Source organism: Schistocerca nitens, chromosome 9 (assembly GCF_023898315.1).
Source record: "Schistocerca nitens isolate TAMUIC-IGC-003100 chromosome 9, iqSchNite1.1, whole genome shotgun sequence".
In the NCBI taxonomy this organism is placed as follows: Eukaryota; Metazoa; Arthropoda; class Insecta; order Orthoptera; family Acrididae; genus Schistocerca; species Schistocerca nitens.
The window spans coordinates 93,343,940-93,368,020 of record NC_064622.1 but is presented as its reverse complement, the minus strand read 5'-3'; the positions used below and the strand labels follow the sequence as shown (position 1 = coordinate 93,368,020).

The 24,081-nt window shown below is 42.2% G+C and overlaps 1 protein-coding gene across 2 annotated transcripts in view; it reads left to right on the top strand.

Annotated features, from left to right (window-relative positions):
- The window catches only part of LOC126203635 (dehydrogenase/reductase SDR family member 11-like), a 255,985-nt gene that overhangs the window by 43,070 nt on the left and 188,834 nt on the right, over nt 1-24,081 (top strand). Inside the window, exons 3-6 of one of the 2 annotated variants that reach the window (XM_049938008.1) lie at nt 4,524-4,653; nt 11,492-11,621; nt 16,061-16,207; nt 22,747-23,193. The exons of the other annotated variant lie outside the window; for it this stretch is intronic. Coding sequence (XP_049793965.1) covers nt 4,524-4,653; nt 11,492-11,621; nt 16,061-16,207; nt 22,747-22,788 — 449 coding nt within the window. The 3' untranslated portion in view covers nt 22,789-23,193. Of the gene's footprint in view, nt 1-4,523; nt 4,654-11,491; nt 11,622-16,060; nt 16,208-22,746; nt 23,194-24,081 lie in introns of those variants that run through there. 2 annotated transcript variants of the gene reach the window in all.

The window sequence follows — 24,081 nt, the reverse complement described above, 5'->3', positions numbered from 1 at the left end:
AAACCTGGATTAAGTACGTGAACCCTGAGACAAAAGAACAATCAAAGATGTGGGCACATTCAAATTCGCCTACCAAACCAAGAAAAGCCTCGCAAGATTTTTCTGCCAGAAAACTGATGGCAACGGTGTTTTGGGATGCCAAAGGGGTGTTGTTGGTTGAATTCATGGAACGTGGTACGACCATTAATCAAGACGTGTACTGTGAAACAATAAAAAAGTTACGACGGGCTATACAGAACAAACGCCGTGGTATGCTGACTTCCGGTATCGTTTTTTTGCACGATAACGCCCGTCCTCACTCTGCTCGCAGAACAACGGCCCTTCTTGAGTCCTTAAAGTGGGACGTTATCAACCATCCACCTTACAGCCGAGACCTGGCGCCAAGTGATTATCACCTCTTCATGCATTTGAAGAAATGGCTCAGGTCACAGCGGTTTGATCACGACGAAGAGCTCAAAGATGCGGTCACAGGCTGGCTCCAGGCACAAGCGGGTGATTTTTATGCAGAAGGAATTTCAAAGCTTGTGAAGAGATACGATAAGTGCCTCAATCGCTATGGAGACTATGTAGAAAAATAGTGCAAAGATGTAGTTGTAAGATGTATATATTAAAATATTTTTATTTAACTTGGTGTATTTTTTTAAATCAACCGGAGGTTACTTTCTGAACGGCCCTCGTACATGACTTGCCTAAGCTTTACATAGTTAATTGTTATGTCAATTACACACAAAAAAGTCCCGAACCAAGTGCCCCAACTCTAAACTAAGAGAGCTAGAAACTCTCATTAAAAACCAAAATACTTGCGGCATCCCAAAGTTTTAGTAAAGTTTTCATTCCTTTCGAAATCCGCGAGCGACAAACCAGCATATGTAACCAACAAACCGCTAACCTCGATCAAAATGGCCCCGCTATATAAAACGACTGTGTGTGACCGTCTGGGGGAGTGTGTGTGTGTGTGTGTGTGTGTGTGTGTGTGTGTGTGTGTGTGTGTGTGTGTGTGTGTGGGTGGGGGGGGGGGGGGGGGGCGGGGGACTGTGTGTGTGTGTGTGTGTGTGTGGGGGGGGGGACTGTGTGTGTGTGTGTGTGTGTGTGTGTGTGTGTGTGTGTGTGTGTGTGGGGGGGGGGGCGGGGGACTGTGTGTGTGTGTGTGTGTGTGTGTGTGTGTGTGTGTGTGTGTGTGTGTGTGTGTGTGTGTGTGTGTGTGGGGGGGGACTGTGTGTGTGTGTGTGTGTGTGTGTGTGTGTGTGTGTGTGTGTGTGTGTGTGTGATCTATAACAAATGAAGTGTGTGTTTGCCTCCGAAAATGGACTCTATAAGCAACCTGAGCTATCATTAATCGGAATATAACCTGCATAAGACTGTTTGTTCGTTGTAGGAGTGTCAATTTCATTATCACTGAAACCCGCATCAGATTGTTACATGGAAAAACTTAAAACTAACATTTGGATGAGCTATTTGACTGCATATTCGAATAAGAATTTACAAGTGATAAAGAATCTGGCTTGTGCAACGGAATTACTGGATTAGAGTACATGACATGTTGTGGTATGTCAATGTCTCTGTTTTGGCCTGTAGTTTTTCACTCACCTTTATAGATGACTGCCTTTTTCTAAGTGGTTTACAGCAATTCACAGCAGCAACAGTGGCTAAAAATGGTTGCTAACAACGAATTTAATAAAGGAGTTTGCTTGGGTCCCGTTAACTACTAAATAACTTGTAAGAAGGGATTTCCTAAATTGTCTATTAGAAGCTTCAGAAATCACCATGACCAACAATAATTTGACAAGTATTAATAATGGCGAAATACCTGCCAATGACCTTGTAAGTATTTATAATGGCTGAGTGCCAGATTAATAAATTATTTCAATTTCAAAGTTACATAAACATTTAATAACCACAGCAAATTTATCAAAAAGATGTGGTGAATAATTATTTGGAGGAGGCTTTTTTAACCGTCAAACAAAACATGGGATTATTGCAAACTCGGACTAAAAATCACGAGCCTAACTCTGCAATTGAGCTTTACGCTATCCTAGGGAATTTTACCTTGAATTCGACTTAAAGCGTAGTTAAGTCATCTGAATCTCTCCTGGCCATATAAAAAAAAGTCAGGCCTTGAGTGTGGTAAGATTTGCCATCACCGACGTGAGGGCAGCGTGACACCTCTTCTGCCTCAGAGTTCTCGACCAACACTAACGAAATTTTACTCTGGCGAGACAGACCTCGTCTTGAAACACTGGTTGGAATCGCGCTCCCATGTTTCGCCCTCAGATTGTTACTACTGATATCTGAGAGCTTATATATACACGTATATATGTCGTGTTCAGAGATACGACAGGAACAATGATAAAAATAAATGTGTGACTAGGGCGTCCCGTCGGGTAGACCGTTCCCGGGTGCAAGTATTTCGATTTGACGCCACTGCGGCAACTTGTGCGTCGATGGGGATGAAACGATGATGATTAGGACAACACAACACCCAGTCCCTGAGCGAAGAAAATCTCCGACCCAGACGGGAATCGAACCCGGGCCCGTTAAGATTGACATTGTCGCGCTGACCTAGCTCTGGGTGCGGACAGAAACAATCATATGAAGCAAAAAAGTGTAGTAACGTACTCTAAAATACGTATCTTAAGAACTCTGAGCACTTAACTAGAAGAGATGTTTCACATTATGGAATATGTTGTCATAGCTCTTACAGTACGCAGTTTAGTGCCCACGTTCACCAGACAGTTTTGTTTATGAAGATGATTCCTGCCACATGCTTGAGTAAGACCTCGTTCTGTTGGACAACACGTCAGTCACGGTTTAGACTTTGTCCTATGTAACATGACATTTGAATCATCCTGTATTTTTTGTATCCACAACGGCAATGGGGACATTTTCGTAATTTCGCCTAAAGACAGATTTTAGGCTATACACAGTGGAGAACAACAACCTGATCAGGTCAGAGCTGGATTGGTGGCCGTCTAGCTGAACAAAGTATTTCAGATTGAAAGAAAAAAACTCTGCAATGCTCTGCTGTGGAGCTATGGCCTTAAAGTGACAGCCAATCAGCGAAGAGCGAGCGAATGTGAGTGTATCAGGGCGATTTTCGCTGAGTAAGCTTCATAGTTCACACTTCTTGATCTAATGTACTTGACAGAATAATCTCTGTCCATTAGCACGAAGAAACCATGGCCTTCAGATGCCCACGGACACAGAGCCTGACGGAAGTTGTGGTACGCGTCTTCTCTTTTTTTTTCCTTTTCTCTTTCCTGCCCAGACTACAGGAAAGCTTTGTTCCGCTTGTTTCATAGAGCTGATAAATTTTGTAAGAGGAAGTCTGCTTGTTGTGGGAGCAAAATTGAAATGTTTCTCAAACCTCCGCCAGATTTCAACCAGCGACTACACAATTGCCGTACAATTAAGCTGTGCTTTCAGCTATCGACAACAGTGTCACTAACAAATCTTAATAGGGATTAGGTATCGTCTCATAGCAAGCGATTTTATCACGTGTTTTTTTTTTAATTTTTGGAACAGTCTTGCTCTTCCAGGAAACAGATTTCCGGGCAATGTCAGCTTTCAAATCCCCGAACAATTTCGTTTTACTTTTAAGTTTGTTATCTATTAACAAATAGAATTAAGTGGTATTTTTTTAATAAATGTTTTTATTTGTGAAGGCTCATCAGAAATTTAATTAAGACGCGAGATACCGTTTCCAAATTTAAGAAGTGTATACATAAACAATGCTGTTAAAGCTCTAGAAATCAAAGTATTTTCTATTGAAAATTTTGCATTTCTGTACCGAATGTTGTCAGTACTTGTTCCTAAATGCTGCAAGTAGTCAGTGGAGGCAGCAATTTCACGATCACAAGGCTTTCTTGCTAAACACTCCACTATGACAATGCTTACAATTTAAAATGTTCTAATATTCTTTGGAAATCTTAAAATGATATTTGAAGTTTTTTGAGACTTCAAATCCTATAGGAATTAAGGAAGACAGTCCGAAAGATAGTTGTTACTAATACATGCACATTAGTTTTAGTGAACTGTAGTTCCTAAATGCTGAGAGTTACTTGGAACTCTGTCAAGTGTTCATGACTTGGTGACAGATATTTTTGTGGTGAATTACGTAAACTTAGAAAATTGGACACCCCCCCCCCCCATGTCTGCTGGGTCACAATGGTGATTGTTTTAGGGTGAGCTGTGAGTGGACAGTAAGTAAATTTTAGGTAGTAGTATAGCTTCGAATGAGTACAGAACTGTTCATTATCACGCACGCCAGCCGAACTGTAACATAACCAGATTTCAAACGCATGTGGGATGAAGAACTTTATGTAGGAACTTACAAAAGCACTGCGTCGAATATTCATTTCCCATCACCCTTATCCTACCTAAGACGTAATTTTAGCGATTGCAGAAGAATGTGCAAACCAAAACGATGGATGTGGTCGCTCCATAAAAAGTTAATTTAAATTATTAGCTCGATAATATTTTCTGAGGATGTCACAAAATATTCAGCTCCATCTTGCACATCATAGGCGGACGTACAGAGTCGTGGACACGCATGCTGGACGTGAATGTCCTGGGTCTCAGTGTCTGCACCAGGGAGGCCGTGCAGGACATGGTCAGCAGGGGCGTCGACGATGGCTTCATCATCCACATCAACAGGTATGTTCTAAATCTGCATCTCACTCATATCGCTTCACCGTGTAGTGTGAAGATATTCCCCTCCAGTCATTGTTCCACTCGCGGATGGAGCATGCGAAGTAATGTAGGACATAAACGATATGGGAATTGAGTCCTCCATCAGTGGGTTTGTCGCGTTGCCGTTTGTCGCGTTGCCGTTTGTCGCGTTGCCGTTTGTCGCGTTGCCGTTTGTCGCGTTGCCGTTTGTCGCGTTGCCGTTTGTCGCGTTGCCGTTTGTCGCGTTGCCGTTTGTCGCGTTGCCGTTTGTCGCGTTGCCGTTTGTCGCGTTGCCGTTTGTCGCGTTGCCGTTTGTCGCGTTGCCGTTTGTCGCGTTGCCGTTTGTCGCGTTGCCGTTTGTCGCGTTGCCGTTTGTCGCGTTGCCGTTTGTCGCGTTGCCGTTTGTCGCGTTGCCGTTTGTCGCGTTGCCGTTTGTCGCGTTGCCGTTTGTCGCGTTGCCGTTTGTCGCGTTGCCGTTTGTCGCGTTGCCGTTTGTCGCGTTGCCGTTTGTCGCGTTGCCGTTTGTCGCGTTGCCGTTTGTCGCGTTGCCGTTTGTCGCGTTGCCGTTTGTCGCGTTGCCGTTTGTCGCGTTGCCGTTTGTCGCGTTGCCGTTTGTCGCGTTGCCGTTTGTCGCGTTGCCGTTTGTCGCGTTGCCGTTTGTCGCGTTGCCGTTTGTCGCGTTGCCGTTTGTCGCGTTGCCGTTTGTCGCCATGAATTTTTCTTTTTTTTAGTGCATGATTCTTTCTCTCAGGGATATTGTCTTTCCTTACCACTTTTACTTACGTGCAAAAGTAAATATGAGGTGGGTTCTTGAAGGGCCACTGTTACTCATGTACGAACTTTAGTATTTGAACATGGTGACTAAAATATAGTTGACGTTAACTGAATTGAATGTAATTTTATTTCAATTTATTGATTGCAAAGCAAGGCTCGAGAGAATTTAGATTGTCACCATCGAGCGGACAAGATAAAACTTACTGAACTCATGGAATCTGTATAATTTAAAAAATGAACTTTAACGGAAATTATCTGTTGCAATTTAGAAAGGTTCTGACAACGAAATCTCTCGCATTTACATTTAACACTTTGAAAAATAAATTAATACTTCGGCTCGTAATGGCTGACCAGAGGCTGCGTCGGAAGATGAGCTTGTTGCAGCACAAATTCCTGAAAAAAAAGCTTATTAAAAATATTAGCCGCTGTGATCATTTGAGGTGACAACTATTACAAGGAAATTCATTTTGTGATAACAATAGTTTATTTTGGCAGAATACCAAATAACTTACATAAAATATGTGTAACCGGTCAATGGCTGCCTTCCGTATCGCGAAACAAAACATTGTGCGTACCATAAAGTACGTCCTTCGTCCTCAGCCGCACAATCGCGTCTCTTTTCCATCCTTTTTTTATTTTCCCTAGACATCTTTCAAATAAAGGTACTTTTTAAAATGATTGCTGCATATTAGTTGTTTCAAGAACATTAACTCTTTTATACTAATTATGTTCATAAAATACAAATAATTTTTGGTTCACCCTTAACAATATTGTTCACTTTTTACAACAGATAAAAATGTCAATATTTGTGACGCACTGCCACAGGTTCTTCAAATCTAAAACATGCAAAAATAGCATAGATACACAAACCCTGTAACACATTACATTTTTACTATGTGGTTTTTGAAAGTGTGTAACGCTGACAAACATAAGTTCACTTTTTAGTATTTGTTTATAACAGCCGCTCACAGATGCAGATATGTCTGCCGAGAAAAACGGCAACAGAAAAACCACAGAAAATATACCGCAAACAGCGACAACAATTCTTAAGAACATGTTATAACGTACAATAAATGAGATATTATGAAATTATCCACAGAAAACTACATTCAAAATACTAACGATAAAAATGTAATAATGTGTTAGTGTTTCTATAACTATGCTATTTCTAGTTTGGGGAATGAAGTACTCGTAAGTAAGCCAGCCGCGGTCGCCAAGCGGTTCTAGGCGCTTCAGTCGGGCACAGCACGACTGCTACGGTCGCAGGTTCGAATCCTGCCTCGGGCATGTATGTGTGTGATGTCCTTAGGTTAGTTAAGTTTAGGTAGTTCAAAGTTCTACGGGACAGATGACCTCAGCTGTTAAGTCCCATAGTGCTCATAGCCATTTGGACCAACTCGTAAGTAAACAAGTTGTTTCCATCAAGGCGGACTAAAAATTCCAATATTGTTAATTTTCTTTGCAAACACGAACCAGATGGAAGAGTTCCAAGATAAAGTTACTAATAAAGCTCAGTTAGAGCACAGTGCTGTCTTGTACTGTAGCGGAAAACTTAATCTCCATGCATTTTTATTTTTTATTTCGTCTTCACAGAATGGTGTGGTTCTTATCAGTCTTGTGACAAGTTCGATGCGACTCGCCACGACATCCTATCTTGCACTAACTTCTATATCTCAGAGTAGCACTTGAAGCCAACTCACTCAGTTATCTGTTGCACTTTTGCGTGCGATGGGAGTCGTCTCACCCTGTCAAGTGCACACAACTACTTTCGCCGAACTCTGTCCTACCTGGTGTTTGCGTCACCTTCACAACCTGCCCACTGATCCGCTTTGACTTGCTATCTGAAACTGCCAGCTCAGCCAAACGTGATTCTCAAGAAATAAAACCACTAGAAGCACTTCATGTATTGGCAATAACTATCTGATAATATTTAATAAATACAAAGGAATACGCTATATTCAAATTAATTTGATCTACCTATCACTCTATGTAATTTGCATCTCACATACCAATAATGTGCAAGTCGATGAATCTGTCAGTTTCGCCGTCTTTCAACATCTTCATTTTTTATCAGATCAGCCCATTATTTTCAGCATCCTAGTGTAAAGGGCATATCAAGCGGACGGATCCTCTCCTTTTCCAGTTTTCCCACTGTGCCTCATGCTCTTCCATATGATGCTTTTTCAGACGTACATTCTCAAATTTGTTCATCATATTAGGACCTATGTTTGATACAAATAATATCCTGTTCGCGAGGAATGTCCTCTATGCCTGTGATAGTCTTGCTTCTTAAAGCCTCCTTCCTTCGTTAAGTGTTGAATTTTGCTTCTAAGTTAGAAGTCCTTCATTTGGTCCTCTGATTTTGCCCTAAAGTTAATTGCTAATATCATTTCTGATAGTCCTCAATAATTCAGGATTCATTTGGTATACCCTCGATCCATATTATCAGATAGACTGTGCATTCCATTCCCCTGTACTGTAATTCTTCCTCTTTCATTGTTGATAGCATCGTTATCGATGATTCTGATAGTTATCATTTCAGCATCAAGTTAAGTCTCACTTATAAATCTACTTATTACTACTGTCCTTCCTTCTTAAACATATTACACCATAGGAGAGAACTGTAGCATTCTAGCCTAAGGTATTTATACTCAAACACTTCGCCCTTGATCTGTCATTCTTATTTTTACCTCTTGGTCCTTGCACTTAGTGTGCATTACTGTCAGCCCTTATGAAGTACAAATAAACATTTTTTATGAGACTTTGACACCATTCAAGTTTTTGTATTATAGAACGCTTTTCCAAACGAACCACAACGAAGCGTCTTGATATTTTAAGCCTTGCCTCTCTTACACAGCATAAAGTCAGAACTGCCACTCTCGTGCCCTTACTCTCATGAATCCAAACTGGAAGCCATCCAGTCATCGGTTATTATCTTCTCAGCAACTAAAATGTATGAACTGTCAAGCTGACGGTGTAATTCTGGACACATTTATCTATTCTTGCTAATTTCGTGCTTGTGTGGGTGACAAGTCAGATGGTATGTATCTAGTCACATTGAATTTCCAAACCAATATGAATAACTGTTCCTCACTTTCCGCCAACTGCCCTATTTGGTAGCAAGTGTTCCAAACTGTCAAACTCATCACTCTAATACTAAACTTGATGTCTCAAATTGACACGCGTTTCTTATATCTTGTCACCAAAAACGTCCCCCATCCTCTACATATTCCAAACGTACCAATTCCATGTATTCACTCTCCTTTGCTTTTATCAGTCGCCTTCCCCTGCAGTCTCCGTGTTGACGCCCTCACGTTAACGTTCACTGAAGGCTGTTTTGACTCTGGTATGCTGAATCGGTCGTTCAGATGATCATTTGTTTCTGGTTTGCTTCATGATTTCTCTTCCAACTATGCAACTTCAGATTCACTGCACTTCGTAGAGTTTTCATTCCTGAGTGATTTGTACTCACTTTTTTGGTTGATCTGTTGAAATACACTGCTGGCCACCGTAAATGCAACACCCTGAAGGAAGCATCCGAATCAAGTGAAATTTACACCATGGGTTTGCAGCGATGAGATATGCAACTGATTAGAATTTCAGCGCAGACGCACATCACGCGCGCCTGTGGCGCCACCTCATAGCGCCATTTAAGGCTTGGCGATTTCGACGAGTGTACGTTCGGCACGTGTGTTTACCTTGTGGTTGTTTCACAAGACGATCAGTTATGCCTCGTAGACAACAGCGAACATCTTTTGATCAAGTATCAGAGTTCCACAGAGGAAGGATAGTGGCTTACCGAGATTGTGGATTATCATACAGAGAAATCGCTAGTCGTGTTGGACGAAACCAAACAACTGTAATGCGGATATGTGACCGTTGGATGCAGGAGGGTACGACGGACCGACGTGGTCGATCGCATTCACCTCGGTGCACCACTGCACGTGCTGATAGGCAAATTGTGCGCATGGCAGTGACGGATCGCTCAGTGACATCCCGAACCATAGCACAGCACATTGCGTCTGTAACGCATCATCCAGTGTCTGCGCGTACCATTCGACGCCGTTTACAGCAGAGTGGTCTGTCCGCAAGACGTCCATTGCTTCGTCTACCATTGACGCAGAGCCACAGACGTCTCCGTCGCCAATGGTGTGATGACAGACGGATGTCTGGCAGGATTCTGGCAGGAACCACATGTCACAGACGCCTGTAAACGTAATCATTTGATACTTGGTCAACATGTTATCTACAAAATAAATTTTGTTGTGCTACCTCTTGTCATTCTTGGTGTTGCATTTACGGTGGCCAGCGGTGTATTTGCCTCCTTTGTACCTTGGTTTGTCTAACCTCTGTGATTGCTTTCTTGAGGGTGTAAAGTTCTCTCGAACTGCCTATTGTGGTATTCATTATCGTTTCAACAGCCTCAAAACCTAAAACTGATATTCAATACTTCAGTATCAAACTTCTTTCGACATTCTTTCTGCTGATTCTGTTGACCACGATTTACTTAGGGGCTTCTTTCTTGTTCTTCTTCACTTGATCTGAAGTCAACTGCTCTTCCCCTGTTTATAGCGGAGGTTGATCAGGAAATAAACGTAATAGTCTAAGAAGTATAATCATTCATTCACATTTTCGCAAAAACTGTTAAGTTTCATAGAACAAATCATGAAGAATCACTTTCGGATGTGAAGGATTTATTACATTTTGGTTTAGTAACAGCGATAGGCAACGTTACAGAGGAAAGCGTGGTGGAAACAGGTCTACTTTCCCAATATACAACTTCAGATTTGTTTCACTCTTTTGTAAAGACACTTCAGGAGCCAGCTAGGTGTCAGTTTGTTCCATATTTATGACGTTATTCAGCAACTTGCTTTCTCTGCACCGACTCTAGCGAAATGAGCGGTGGAAAAGCAGCTGAAATGTTACGTTCCACTTAAAACGATTGAAAATAACAGCAGGTGTAATAGCCAGCCAGGTGCAATAAATGGTTTTCAAATAACCTTCACCATGATTTTGACTGATTTAAATCAGTCTTCCTCAGAAGGACAAAGTATTCAATCATTTTCAACTTGACGTCCAGATATGTAGAAACTGCCTTACGCACCTTGTCAGGCAGTAACTTCAACATTTTGAACATGGCTGCACTAAAACAACGGTTACAGAACCGCAGGTGTAACAGAAAGGCAACGAGTTCGAATAGGTGGTTTCTGCCTGCCAAGGTATCTAAGGCTGTTTCCAAATATATGGGCATAAAGTTGAAAATACTAAAACAGTGTGTCCTCATGAGGAAGACTGGTTTAAATCAGTCGAAACCATGCTAAGTGTTATTTGAAAAAGACCATTTATTGCAACTGGTTGGTAGTCTTACACCTGCTGTTCTGTAACCGTAGTTGTAGTGCAGCCATGTTCAAAAGACTGAAAATGAGGTGCCTCCATTGAAAGACGCGAGGACTCCAGACTAGAAAGGAGTCTCAGAGAGAAAAGCTTTTATTTCCCAAACGTGCTTGATGAATAGTTTATCGACCTCTGAGGCATAACATATATATAATTTGTCCTCCTTAAACCAAATCTGGGAAAATTAGCCTTTTGTGATGAAAATTTAAGAATTGTTTTATAGTCCGAAGTGGGTGAAATTATTTTGTTTCAATGTTTTGAGTAGCCTGCTCACGTGTAAATACCTTTCAAATCTTTCCTATCATTCTTTGTACTTCGCCGTATTTAAATACTGTTGGTAAAGTTTCTTACTTCAAATTTTTTGCATCACAGTTTTACACTATAAATGTTCCAGCTGAATTTTCTCTCAGTGCTTGGAAAACACAACGTTAAATAGTGTTAAATTAATATTGATGGAAATGTTAAGTTATTTGCTGTTTCCATAACCCGTGTCACTGTATACAATGATTTCACGATGCCGAAGTGTTTTGTCCATATCAGTTAAATATTGAAAGGGGCCTCATCGTCGTTTTTTATTTCAGTGGAATATATTTAACTGAATTAAAAGCCTGTACGTGTGCTGCTGAAAATGTGATGCAGACTTAACTGTTTCCAGTCTTTGGGGACACACACCGCCAGCTAACAGTGACACCGCGATGTACGCCGCTACCAAGCATGCAGTGCGGGTTCTCCTGGAAGGCCTCAGGAAGGACCTCGTCGCCAGGAAGAGCAACATCCGTGTTGGGGTGAGCGGAGTCCGTCATAGAACTCCATGTTCTTCTCATCTTTGTGATATTCGCCTTTTGTTATAATGTATAAGTATATTCCAAAAATCACGCCTACAGTTGTGAAAAAGAGCGCCAAATTGATACCTTTGATGCTGCGCTGATCCAGTAATAAAGCTGTAATGGATGTCACTGCATGTAGTGCATCCTTCTGTCAGTATCGTGGTGCAACATCATACTGACAAGGATCAGATGTGCAGTGCACGAGACATGAACTGTAATCGGTGTTAGGAAATACAGATCATGTTGGGGATACTGGGATGGTACCTTGCGGAGTCCTTTGACTCATCTCCCTTTATCATTACCAGGTTCTTTATCGGTGAATGTTTTCAAAACTTAGATAACACACAAAGGGTTTGGTCCTTGAAATCTAGTATTGAAGGATAGTGGATCAGGTTATGATCGTGGAGGGGGCCGTAATCAGCCACTGTTAGTTGCACAAAACACACCAACTTTATTTTCCTAAGAACCACTTAATTACACATGGCCTTCAAAGGATCAAATTAAAACAATACGGCTGAAGGCCTAGTTAAGAAAACTTACAATACCTCCTAGGCTGAAGGCCCAAAAACACACCAAAAACAAGAATGGCTGAAGGCCTGAACACAAGTTATCAAAATTACTTTAAAGAATAAAGTCGGCTGAAGGCCTTAATTAAAAAAAATTCACGTAAATGATGAAGGCCACACACAACACATTGAACAACACGACGCTTAGGGACTGGATAACAATAATTTCAGATGGAACTTACTTTCAAAATTTAGTTTCTAAACAAATCAATCTTCAAATTTTAATTCATCTGAAGGCCTTATTTTAAAATTAAAACAAACTAAATTAATAGACAGCTGGAGGCCTCGTACAGTACATCAGACTACAATGAAAATCACAGGCTAAAACTAACAGAACAGTGGTGCTCAGAAGTGTTCCAAGGGTCGCCCTGAGGAGGTAGCTCTAATGTAAGGTGAGGTGAGACAGGCAGCCAATAGTAAGGTGAAATAATCGGATGGCAACCCGACCCAGGGACGGCTGAAGGACCGACCAACAACCTAATCAATTCCCTTCCGCTCGACCAACGGTACGACAACCGAAAATATCAGCCGAGGACGATGATGCCAGCTGCACTACGTCTTCAAAATTGGCATCTAAAAACAGCCAAGGCCCAATAACCACTTACAAGAAAAAATATGAACAAACAACTAAAAGGCTGTCTAACTACACGCCAGGTCGGGCACCATCAATACGGCGAGGAAGACACTGCCGGAAAACTATGCTAACGACCGGGGCAGGTAACTGGGGCGTTAACGGCCACAATCCAGAAAACACCGTTGGTGAACTTCACTGATAAGTAACAACCATTTTAATAGTTAGACCATACAGGAAGAAGACTCCAACACACCATACATTGCTGCTAGCAGGGATGGCCCAGGAAGCAACAAAGGCGATGAATGGAGATGTCGCAGCAGTTCAGGTTTCAGAACAGGTTAACTGATCACTCAGCTTCAGTGTCCAGGTTCGGTGGGCAACGAAGTTTGTAGCTCTCGCAGCTAGCGCCTGACCATCCAACTGCACGTGCACACGTCCAGTGGTTCCGGCCTGACCTCACGCTGTGCAGACTTCCCTGCTGCTCCGTCCCATCCGACCAACTGCCACACACACACACACACACACACACACACACACACACACACACACACACACACACACACAACCACCACCACACGCAAATAGAGCGGTCACACCAAAGATGGTACAGCAGTACTAGTATCAACAAGCGCTGGTGCTGCCACTGGCGGAGGCAAGTCAGCAACTCGTTATGGTAGTAACTCAGGGATAAATAAGGAGCCACTCGATTGCGAAAAACTGCCAAAGAACAAACGGCATCAGCGCAAGCTGGCCATGGCTCTGTCCTAGATACAGTATGAATTGACAATGTGGAACAGGTAGCGAAAGTGGTGAAGCATCAGGAAAATCATGGAGCGCACACCATACCCATTAATGAAGAATGACTGAGTACTCCACTGTTTCGGTAACTGTAGAATGGTCTTAACAGCTACCTGTGAAAGATCGACGTCGCAGTCCACTAAAGTACTGTATGGTTACGCATGGGGAATGGTACATTTTCTGTTGCCCACCTTGCTGGGATGGAGATGTGTTCACACCATCTGCTTCATCTACTGGATCCCACATACTTCGCCACTCAATTCAGTATGGAACATTGACCAGTGCCCGTGCGTACTGAGGCAGTAGAGGAGCTGTGTAGTATGTGGGGTATTATCGGCTGTCCAGCGTGCAATGCGCCATGGAAGACACACATTTCCATGTTTCAGACAACGGGCTTACCGAAACGACCATGTTCAACAATGTTCCTGGCAACATTACACATTTCCGCCACTCACCATATGAGGGTACGTCCAGAGTTGTTAAACATATGAGGGTTGCTCAAAAAGTAATGCGCCACATTTTTTCTTCAACAGTTCTTTATTGAATGTAATGGGAATTACACAAACAAAGAATGTTTTATCTACACATCCTATTTTTCCAGGTAATCCCCATCTCGTTCTATGGCCTTCCTCCAGCACGAAACAAGTGGGCGTATGCCCTGTCAGTACCAATCCTTGTCCTCGTGGCGGAACCAGTGTTCCACTGTGTGAACCACCACCTAATCCTCCTCAATGTCCTCCACGAATGGCATCATTTAATGGCCGAAACAAGTCCCAGGGGGCTAGGTCAGGTAAGACAGCCGCGTATGGTCTCCCAGACCGCTGCAAATCTTAGAGCTCCGCCGAACTGCCTTCTGATGACCTCACCCACCGTGCCCAGCGACTAACCGTACATCGGCAGCACATGCTCGGTAGACTGTAAAAGTGTTCGTGAATATTCGTCAGTTTATTTCTCTGCAGTAAGAAATTCAATGACGGCACGTTGCTTGCAGGTACATCACTTAAAGATGTCATTTTGAAACTGTTCTGCAGATACGCTGTCTGTCTGAACTGACGGGAACTTTGTGGGCTCACTCAGGAGACTTCAGATAATACATACGTAACGTTTTACATTCGTAGCATTGTTTTCGGCTGAGAGAAAAAATGCGTTGCTCTACTTCGTGGGCAACCCTCGTAATACGTTGGTGTCCCAAGTGTTGGGAGGCATAATGTTGCATCGCGAGCTGACCTCCAAATCTGTGAACAGGGTACACACATTGGTCAGCTTTGTGACATTGCACACCTTCCCCATGTGCGTCGCTACAGGGGGCGGATTCAGCCCTGACATCGTTTTTACAGATCAGTGGCCGCATAGAACTGAGCGTGTGGACCAGTTCTTGCAACGAGAGGGTATCACACGAATGGACTAACTTCCCCATCTCCCGACTTAAACCCTATTGAGGAAGTGTGGGATGCGTTGGGGAGACGTATTGCAGAATTTCTACGTGCAAAAATGACAGTGACAGTGCCGGTGAAGGAATGGAGCCCCTACGGCAAGAACCGCTTGCCGATGTTACAGCCAGTATGGGAGCACGTAGCAGAGCAGGCGTTGAAATATCCGTGATCATCACGCTGTGTTGCGAATAGTGCCCCGCCCTTTGTAACGTCTGGCAACGGCTTTACCGCAGTGGATACACCAGTTCCCTTCAGATCACCGAAGTCAAGCGCTGTCGGCTGTGGCCGGCACTTGGATGGGTCACCATCCGGGTCGCCATGCACTGTTGCCGTTTATGGGGTGCATTCAGCCTCGCGATGCCAATTGAGGAGCTACTCGACCGAATAGTAGCGGCTCCGGTCAAAGAAAACCATCATAACGACTGGGAGAGCGGTGTGCTGACCACACGCCCCTCCTATCCGCATCCTCAGCTGAGGATGACACGGCGGTCGGATGGCCCTGATGGGCCACTTGTGATGTAACGTCTAGAGGACCATCTGACTTCATTGCAATTATTGTTTTTGAATGTCATTTCTGTTTCTCATTTGTTACCTTCTGTATTATACCATAAGGGTTCTTCCTGTGTGTTGTCAAAGTTTTATCGAGACGTTACGTGGCAGTCACACTGCATACGGAAGTTACTTCCGTCCTTTAACTCTATACAGCAGTTACTTCCATTTAAAATGGGGAAAAGTTAGTTGTAAAAGGTTCTCCTATTGAGGTGACTAAGGATGTAGAATGTGCTGCGAGAGTTGTGGTTTATTCCAAAAAAATTCGCACATGTAGTTTCTATTCTTCATGTCTTGGACTTATTTTAATGGTATTAGTGATTCACGTAGTTAATTACGGAGTGAAAGCAGCTTAATTTAGAGAAAAAAGACAAATTATTCTTTCGGACTTAATTTCACTTCAGTAATCTTTTTTCTTCTGAATTATGATTATGGAGATATACACAATCGTTTACACTGATATTGCCTTCCGTGCAGGAAATATCCCCAGGAATGGTGAAGACAGAGATCCTCACTAATACCACCAACTGGACGGAAGACTTATATAACCAGCTGAATTATATGGAAGCAGAAGATGTTGCAGAAGCTGCGATCTACATGCTGTCCCAGCACCCACGCGTGCAGGTAAGCCACTCCTGCATCTCGTATCAGCTCTGTCTTCTACATCTACATCTACACATGCGCTCCGCAAGCCATTGTACGATGCTTTGCGGTTGGTACCTCTTACGCTAATAACGGTTTCCTTTCTCATTACGTTTACAAACTACGTGGGGCGGTGGCGGCAGTAGTGACTTCATATGCATCTGTACACGCCCTGGTATATCAAATGTTATCCTTTAGCTGTATAAGATGGTGGCATCAGAAAGGCAGCACAAATATCCTAGAATACACATTGACCCCTTAATAACTGACCGAATTTCACCTTTAAAGAAAATCTTCAAAAGTTCTGTAACCGACAGCGAAATCTTGTACATACTCATCTAAGGTACGAGTATATTACACATGTTGGGTGTAGCTCGGTATGTCACATCTGTGACAATATTTACGCGAGATTCTGAACCTAAAACACTGGATTTAGTTATAGACCTTCTGACCGTGAAACGTGCACGAATAGCCTAACGGTAAGGCGAGCGCGCCGGCCAGAGTGGCCGAGCGCTTCTAGGCGCTACAGTCTGGAACCGCGCGATCGCTACTGTCGCAGGTTCGAATCCTGCCTCGGGCACGGATGTGTGTGATGTCCTTAGGTTAGTTAGGTTTAAGTAGTTCTAAGTTCTAGGGGACTGATGACCTCAGCAGTTAAGTCCCATAGTGCTCAGAGCCATTAAGGCGAGCGCTCGCGATAAGCGGAAAATCCGGGTTCGAGGCCCGGTCAGGCACGAATTTTCATTGTCATGCCATTCTACAGCTGGTTGTAGCCATTGGTCGCAATTGCGAATTCATCTGACTTGCAATTTGTTTTATGACAATTTTAACAGTAGTAGTAGTAGTAGTAGTAGTAGTAGTAGTAGTAGTAGTAGTAGTAGTAGTAGCTTTATCCCTTTCCAAAAGATATAGGACATGTCAAAGTATTTACAAATATAGATCAATTTGAAATTCGCTAATTCGTATACACACATATTTACTGACTTCTAGTTAGAAACAATCATTAGATTTACTCCTGGTATACCATACTTTTTACAAATAACTTATTAAATAATGTAATGCTTGAGCTCAGAAAGAGGAGGAGGTGTTAGTATTGTGCTACGCATAGCTTGGGTGTAAGTATTTCTAGAAAGGAAAAAGAAGGAAAAAAAAACAACTGAAGGTGTTATGTGGAATGTTGGATATTTTATAATCATTGTTATTTTTATTTGTATGACTTTATCAACTAAGTAATCCTTCAATGAATAAAATTTATTGCATAACAGGTACTTTCTAGGTGCCTTTTCAAACAAGTGTATTTTTGCAATTTCTTCAATCTCTTTTGGTAATTTATTGTACAGTTTTATTCCTTGGTGGAAAATCGTGTTTAGAGCTTTGTTTATTCTTTTCTTGGTAAATGTAAGTTGAGTCTCTCTCCTTGCATGATCATGGACAGAGCTGTATGTGCAGTAATTACCATTGTCATTTTTGATGTGTACAACTGACTGGTAAATGTATTCACATGGAACAGTTAAAATTCCGTGTTTTGGACAGATCTTTACGATGAGCTCGACTACTATTTTTGGTTATTTTATGCATTCATTGGAGCAAAAAATTACATAACGTATCGTGTGTGTGTGTGTGTGTGTGTGTGTGTGTGTGTGTGTGTGTGTGTGTGTGTGTGTGTACACAAAGGAATGGACAGCACGTGTCAGAATCGTTGGTAACTTCGTGTGGAAGCTACACCTCCAATCACTGGCGCTCAGTAACGGATAACCTTCGAATTATTAGCGCCGCTTTGGTATGACGCGAATTCGCGACACACGACATGTGGGGTTAACTTCTTTTACGCAGCTGGATTTGCAAGAACAGAGTTGTTATCCTTCCAGAGATATCCATTTGCATGCACTTACACAAAACGGCACGACCACTGCCCAACGATAAAAACAGGGTGGAGAAGAAAGCGGTTTCGTTCTAGAAACCATACGGAACTAGGGAGACAGGCAGTTGTTACGAAGTGAGTATGCAGCCTCACGTGAAGTAGTTCTTAGCAGCGCTGGCGCATGGCATACCTAGGGGTGGGGGTTTGCTGTACCACCACTGCCTTTCCTGCACAAACATCAGAAGCCTAGATTCTGTGGTGCAGAAATTTTGGTCATTCAACATAGTTTGGCGCGAAGAGACTTACCTATCGAGGAGACGTTGATCTAGTCAAGTACCAACCTTGTTTGTTAATGTGCATTTTTCATGCAAAGAGTGGGAAGTTTTTGCTTTTTTCCTCCGTTTTTTCATGCAATATATATTACCATCTGTCAAACTGGCAATAGCATTGAGTCATCCCCTCCATGTGTAGTTCCTTGAAAGTAGTGTGTTGAGGGAGAACTACCTAGTGGTTACAGTTAAACTTTCCTATTTAACACGTTACGTCACAAATTAAATACCGCACGAGGATCAAACTTGGTAGCATTAATGTCAAGGAATCAGTTAAAATGAAACACTTTTCTGTAGGTATGCTGGCTACCTCTGTTGATATGCTGCGCTTCAAATCAGCACATGTGTGGATGTTCCCCTGGTAAACCCTCTCTTTCGGGTAGCCCCACAACTAGAAATCACAGGAAGTGAGAACAGGTGGTCGTGGCGGCAAAGCATTAGGAAACGAACGCTGATAATTAATTTCCAAATGTTTCGGAGAAGCAGGTGAACTTCACGAGCAATGTACGATGGGGTCCCATCTTGCATGAAAACTGTTGAGTTCAGTGCGTCTGTCCTATAGGGCGAGTATGACATGATGGCGAAGCATATCACAGCAACGCTGACCAGTTACACTGTACGTCTTTGGTCCTTGAGCGCCAGCCTGTTGAAAAAAGAATGGGCCAATGATGAACGTAGCTGCGAAGCCAAATCATGTGGTGACACGTTAACCTTACACAGGGTTCGTGCATTGTGACTGGAGGAGAAGATCACAACACTCGGCAATTACGTGCGTTCACCTGAGCCGTCAGAGAAAAGTGAGCTTCGTCTGTCCATAGGAGGGTCCAGGGCCAGCCCTCCTCAACTTCAATCCTTGCGGGAAAGTGGAGAGCGAAATAAACACGTCGTTGTGCGTCCTATAGTGCAAGCCGCTGTACGATACGGATCCTGTACGGATACCATTTGAGAATGGTTCGAAGCACCTTCCGTACAGTGGACCATGGGCCAATCCGCTCAGCAGGTGGAGAGAGAGGACCCTTCCGTAATCCTTTCAGTCAGCGATATTCTCGAAGTGCAGCTGCAGCATTACCGTTGTATTGATGACAGAGCTGCAACAATAATGCCGTGCTCATTTTGTCCAGGCTCATGTTGTCTCGTCAACAAGTGCACTGCGATTGGTCAGGTGTGTGGGACTATGAATCACGATGGCTGATAACGGCACCTAATGGCCATAGTTGGCACCTAATGGCCATAGTTGGAACTGTACGTTGGCGGGTGTGTCGCATGGATACCATGCACCCTATACTCTGGGCATTAATGCTACCAAGTATGGTACCTGTACGGTAATTAGTTTCCGTGTCATAACGTGTTAAGTAGGGAAAGTTTAGATATAACCACCCGGTAATTTTCGTGGCACTTGGTCTTCCGGCTACAAAAGGGCACACGCTTCGCTGATCGTGGGGGCGACATGTACTCTCAGCACCTTGCTGCTTGTTCTGACAAGCAACGTCAGTTGCTCATTTGATTATGTCGTGAACTTTGTCTCTCTAACGCTGAATTCGTTATGTCTCCAGACAAGGATAATTTGCTGAGTTTTCTCCGTGCAGCCTTCCATGTAATTTGGTATTTCCCCATAGTGTTACTGTCATTTTTGTATAAAGTCAAATTTTTAAACCTGTGTCCTCCTTCAACTAATTGTCAACTGTCAGACAATTAGAACAGATTAAAATCTGCTTTACTCAGACTTAATGCAAATTAAAAGGAGTTATTTTATCCATGTTGGATCTTGTGAACTCCGCAGCCGTTAACGGTAGTTGGTGAATGTCTCAAACAGCCAAAAATACTTTTCAAAGTCTTTAGTGCCATAACCGGTTTCGGGCTGACATTCCCATCTTCAGACGACTAATATTTTTCGTAACTTACATGTCTCGATCAACAGCATGTCGTTAGTTCCACAATACGTTCCAATGGATGGTGATTTGTTCTGTTGTTGTCAATGTGGTTTTCTAGATCAATGTATGTTTTTGAATTCCACCGCATCACACACATGGTAAGCAAATTTCTGTGGCACACTTAATAATGTTCTTAAAATGCGTGTTCACCATAGCACATGAGCTACACACTTGTGTGTCCTGTGATGGAATGGAACATAGAGCTAGAAAACCACATGGACCACAACAAAAGAAATAGCAATCTACTGAAACGTATTGTGGAGCAGACGAAATGCTGTTCAGCAAAACATTTACGTCACGAAAAATATTAGCCATATGAAGACGGGCATGGCAGCCAAAATCAGGTTATGGCACTAAAATAAAATGATTAACCAGTATTTTTAGCTGGTAGCGTTATTAATCAACTGAATGAAAAGATCTCTTACATTGTTCTACATCTTTCCCATGGTTAGATCAGCCACTAATAGTAAACATATTCTGTTCCACACCTGAGCTTATTGTTCTGTCAGTGTTACCATTTTGCACAGTGTTAAATCTCGGTGGCCATTCTTACTATTCAGTGAAGGTGAGCGAGCATTGCGCTTGCTCTCCTTGATTACACACTTTGTCGATTCCCCCTACGATTGTAAGTTTGCTTCATATTCCCCTCGACTGTTTGGCTAACGACGTTGCAGAATTCGGATGTAATAAGCAACAATATATTACGGCAACTTCATACTACTGCGCAGGTTCAGGGACAGTGCCCAGACAAACAGCTTAAACTTTCACATTACAGAGCTAATTGTGCCACCTTTGAATATTAAATTAACAAGTACTTGCTAACGAAGCCACAGCAACCACGGAACAGAAAGGTTAACTGTTGAATTTATAAATTCAAGGTGTGTTGATGATACAAAAAGTGAACTGTTACTATACTCTTTAGTTACTACAGTAACTAGTTTTCTAGTTACTAAGAAATCAATTACTATTGGCATAAACTTTAGTGGTTACTGTTGCGTTTTTTCTAACGAACAGTTCTTGCAAACACCAGCAACCACATGAAACTTAATACCTTCTGTACATTGTGATAACATTACAATTTTGTTTGAATGTCGTGTTGTGTGACGCTCTGATACACATGACTGTAGGAAAGTAGTGACTGCGTTTCAAACTCTATTCCCTCATCTTTACAATAATGTCAGTGACGATCTCCTTCCCCTCTCGTCCTCTTCTCATTATAAACTGTCCAAAGACTTAATTAACTGATATTCAAATAATTGTAATTATGTGATAGTCATTATGCGCTTTGACACCAAAAACTGTAGAGGAACTTCATTACTATTACACGGGATATGGTAGCTATTGTTCCATAGCCAACGGCCTATACAACATTATTCACGAATACGAAGACCAAGAAAACGAGCCCATTGAAGGCTGTAACTTTTGAATTTCCAGCTGTATCTCAACACTACTGACACGGATTCAAATCGTTGCGGTGGCGAGAATAAGGGCCTCCTGCATTTTCCGTGCAGAAACATTTACATTCAGGGTTAATATTTCGTTTCTTGCTTGCTGTGACGAATTTTGGATCCTGTGTCATTCAAGAGTGTCTGGACACGAATTTCAGCGCCGCTGCTAACCATTACTTATGAAGATAGTTTCTTGGTTTTCTGAGATGTCTTCCGATGAAATTTTGCTGTGTTTAACGTTGAAGGCTTCACGCAGTGCCCTCCTGACGGCCGAATGTGTTCTATTTCTCTCGCTACTCGTATGTCTCAGCTTACCTGTTTTACAGAAACGTAGCGATGCACTGAAATCACACAGCATTATTTTAAAAAAAGTGAGTCAGAACATGAGTCACTGAAAATTACCCTTACTTCATACAACCGAATAAGACCTAATCAGCCACCACCCTATGAACAATGCTGTGATACAACATGGCTGGTAGATTTTGAATGATACACTATGTAGTTTAAAGACAATAATCTTGCGAGCAAGTATTCAGTAACATAAGGTTGAAATGAACACGGCAGAAATAACGACTCGTGCATGTATCTGTTACTCAGAACAGAATAAATACAAACCTCACTCTGACAGATGTCAGTAGTATTATCAAATCAATCTCGGCACCAGATTGTTTCAAGCTGGCTAGGGACAGATCGTTGGCTCATTTACCTCAGACGCTGGATTCAATACGTTACTGGCTGCCCGTCCGCAAGGCTCTAAGCTCACCAAAATGTGTTATCAAACAAAGGTTTCCATGAATTAAGTTATTGGTTCTACATTCTCATAATACGCAGTTGTCATTCTTCGTCGTTAAGCAAAAGACAAACATTGCTATCTAAGGATTATATGAAATTCTCTGAATTTTCCCTAACATTGAACAATGAAAGACAAATAAGATTTCTTTTTATGTTACAGGTTTATGACATCATCCTACGTCCAACGGGGAATCCGTACTAGAAAAAGGCTTAGTATAACGACTTGGATTTTTGTTGTCTCCTTTAGACAAAGCCACTGAAACTACTATTGTACGTAATTGCCTTCAGCTAAAACTCTTCGCAAGTCGCATTTACAGCCTTGAAGATAAAAAGAAAAAATGTTTACACAGTTGACGTATTTAACTGCACCTCCATTTCATGCTAAGTGTTGATCAAATATGCAAGAGATACATGTATACAAGGGAGCCAATAGAAGTGGGCTATAGAATAGTTAATATTACTGCTGAACTTTCCTGCTGTTTTGATTTTATGGTAACTGTTCTGAAATGTTTCTCTATAAATCACATCTATTTTTGTAACCTGTTATCGCATTATTAATCCCAAATGAATAAGAAATAAAAAAATAAATTGTAGAGATGTGCTTCTACTCTTTGTGTGATACGCATTACTCATTTTCTTACTTGGCTAATTATTAGTGTCGCAAAACCACCATTTCTTTTGTTAATTGTGGCCCCCAGTCAACCTTCCTTTCGTTTACTTCGTTGTAGTCCTTACCTTTTCTCCACTGTCATAAATATTACGAACTGTTCAACATAAGAGACCACAATGAGATTTTCACTCTGCAGCGGAGTGTGCGCTGATATGAAACTTCCTGGTAGACTAAAACTGTTTGCCGGACCGAGACTCGAACTCGGGACCTTTGCCTTTCGCTGGCAAGTGCTCTACCAACTGAGCTACCCAAGCTGTGAGGTCGGGGCGTGAGTCGTGCTTGGGTAGCTCAGTTGGTAGAGCACTTGCCCGCGAAAGGCAAAGGTCCCGAGTTAGAGTCTCGGTCCGGCACATAGTTTTAATGTGTCAGGAAGTTTCATACGAGACCACGTTTCCAATAAATTCCAATACGTTCTAATAATCAAAACAGCGTAATACTTACACTACGTTTTTCAACGTTTAGGTATTCCCTCATACTTAGAAGTTTGTTTGGAGTACGGGTCACAAAAATAAGGTAATAACCACTTTGACCATGAAATTAACACTGAAAAATTTTGTTGATGGAAATTTAGGGACACAGTTTCTCACAATTGTACATCCAGTAGGAAACGAAACTTCAATGTAAAAATGTAGCAACTACCGATACTTTTCAAACAGTAATTCCAGTATAGGAATTGCGGCTGATTAATTCCTTCTCAGTAATTCCAAACGAGAGTAATGTCCTCAAACTAATACACAACCGGTAATAAATAAAAGCAAAGTTCTGCTGCTGTGTAGCGATAAGAGTAACATAAGAAAGTAATATCGTCAGTTAAAGAAGCTGATA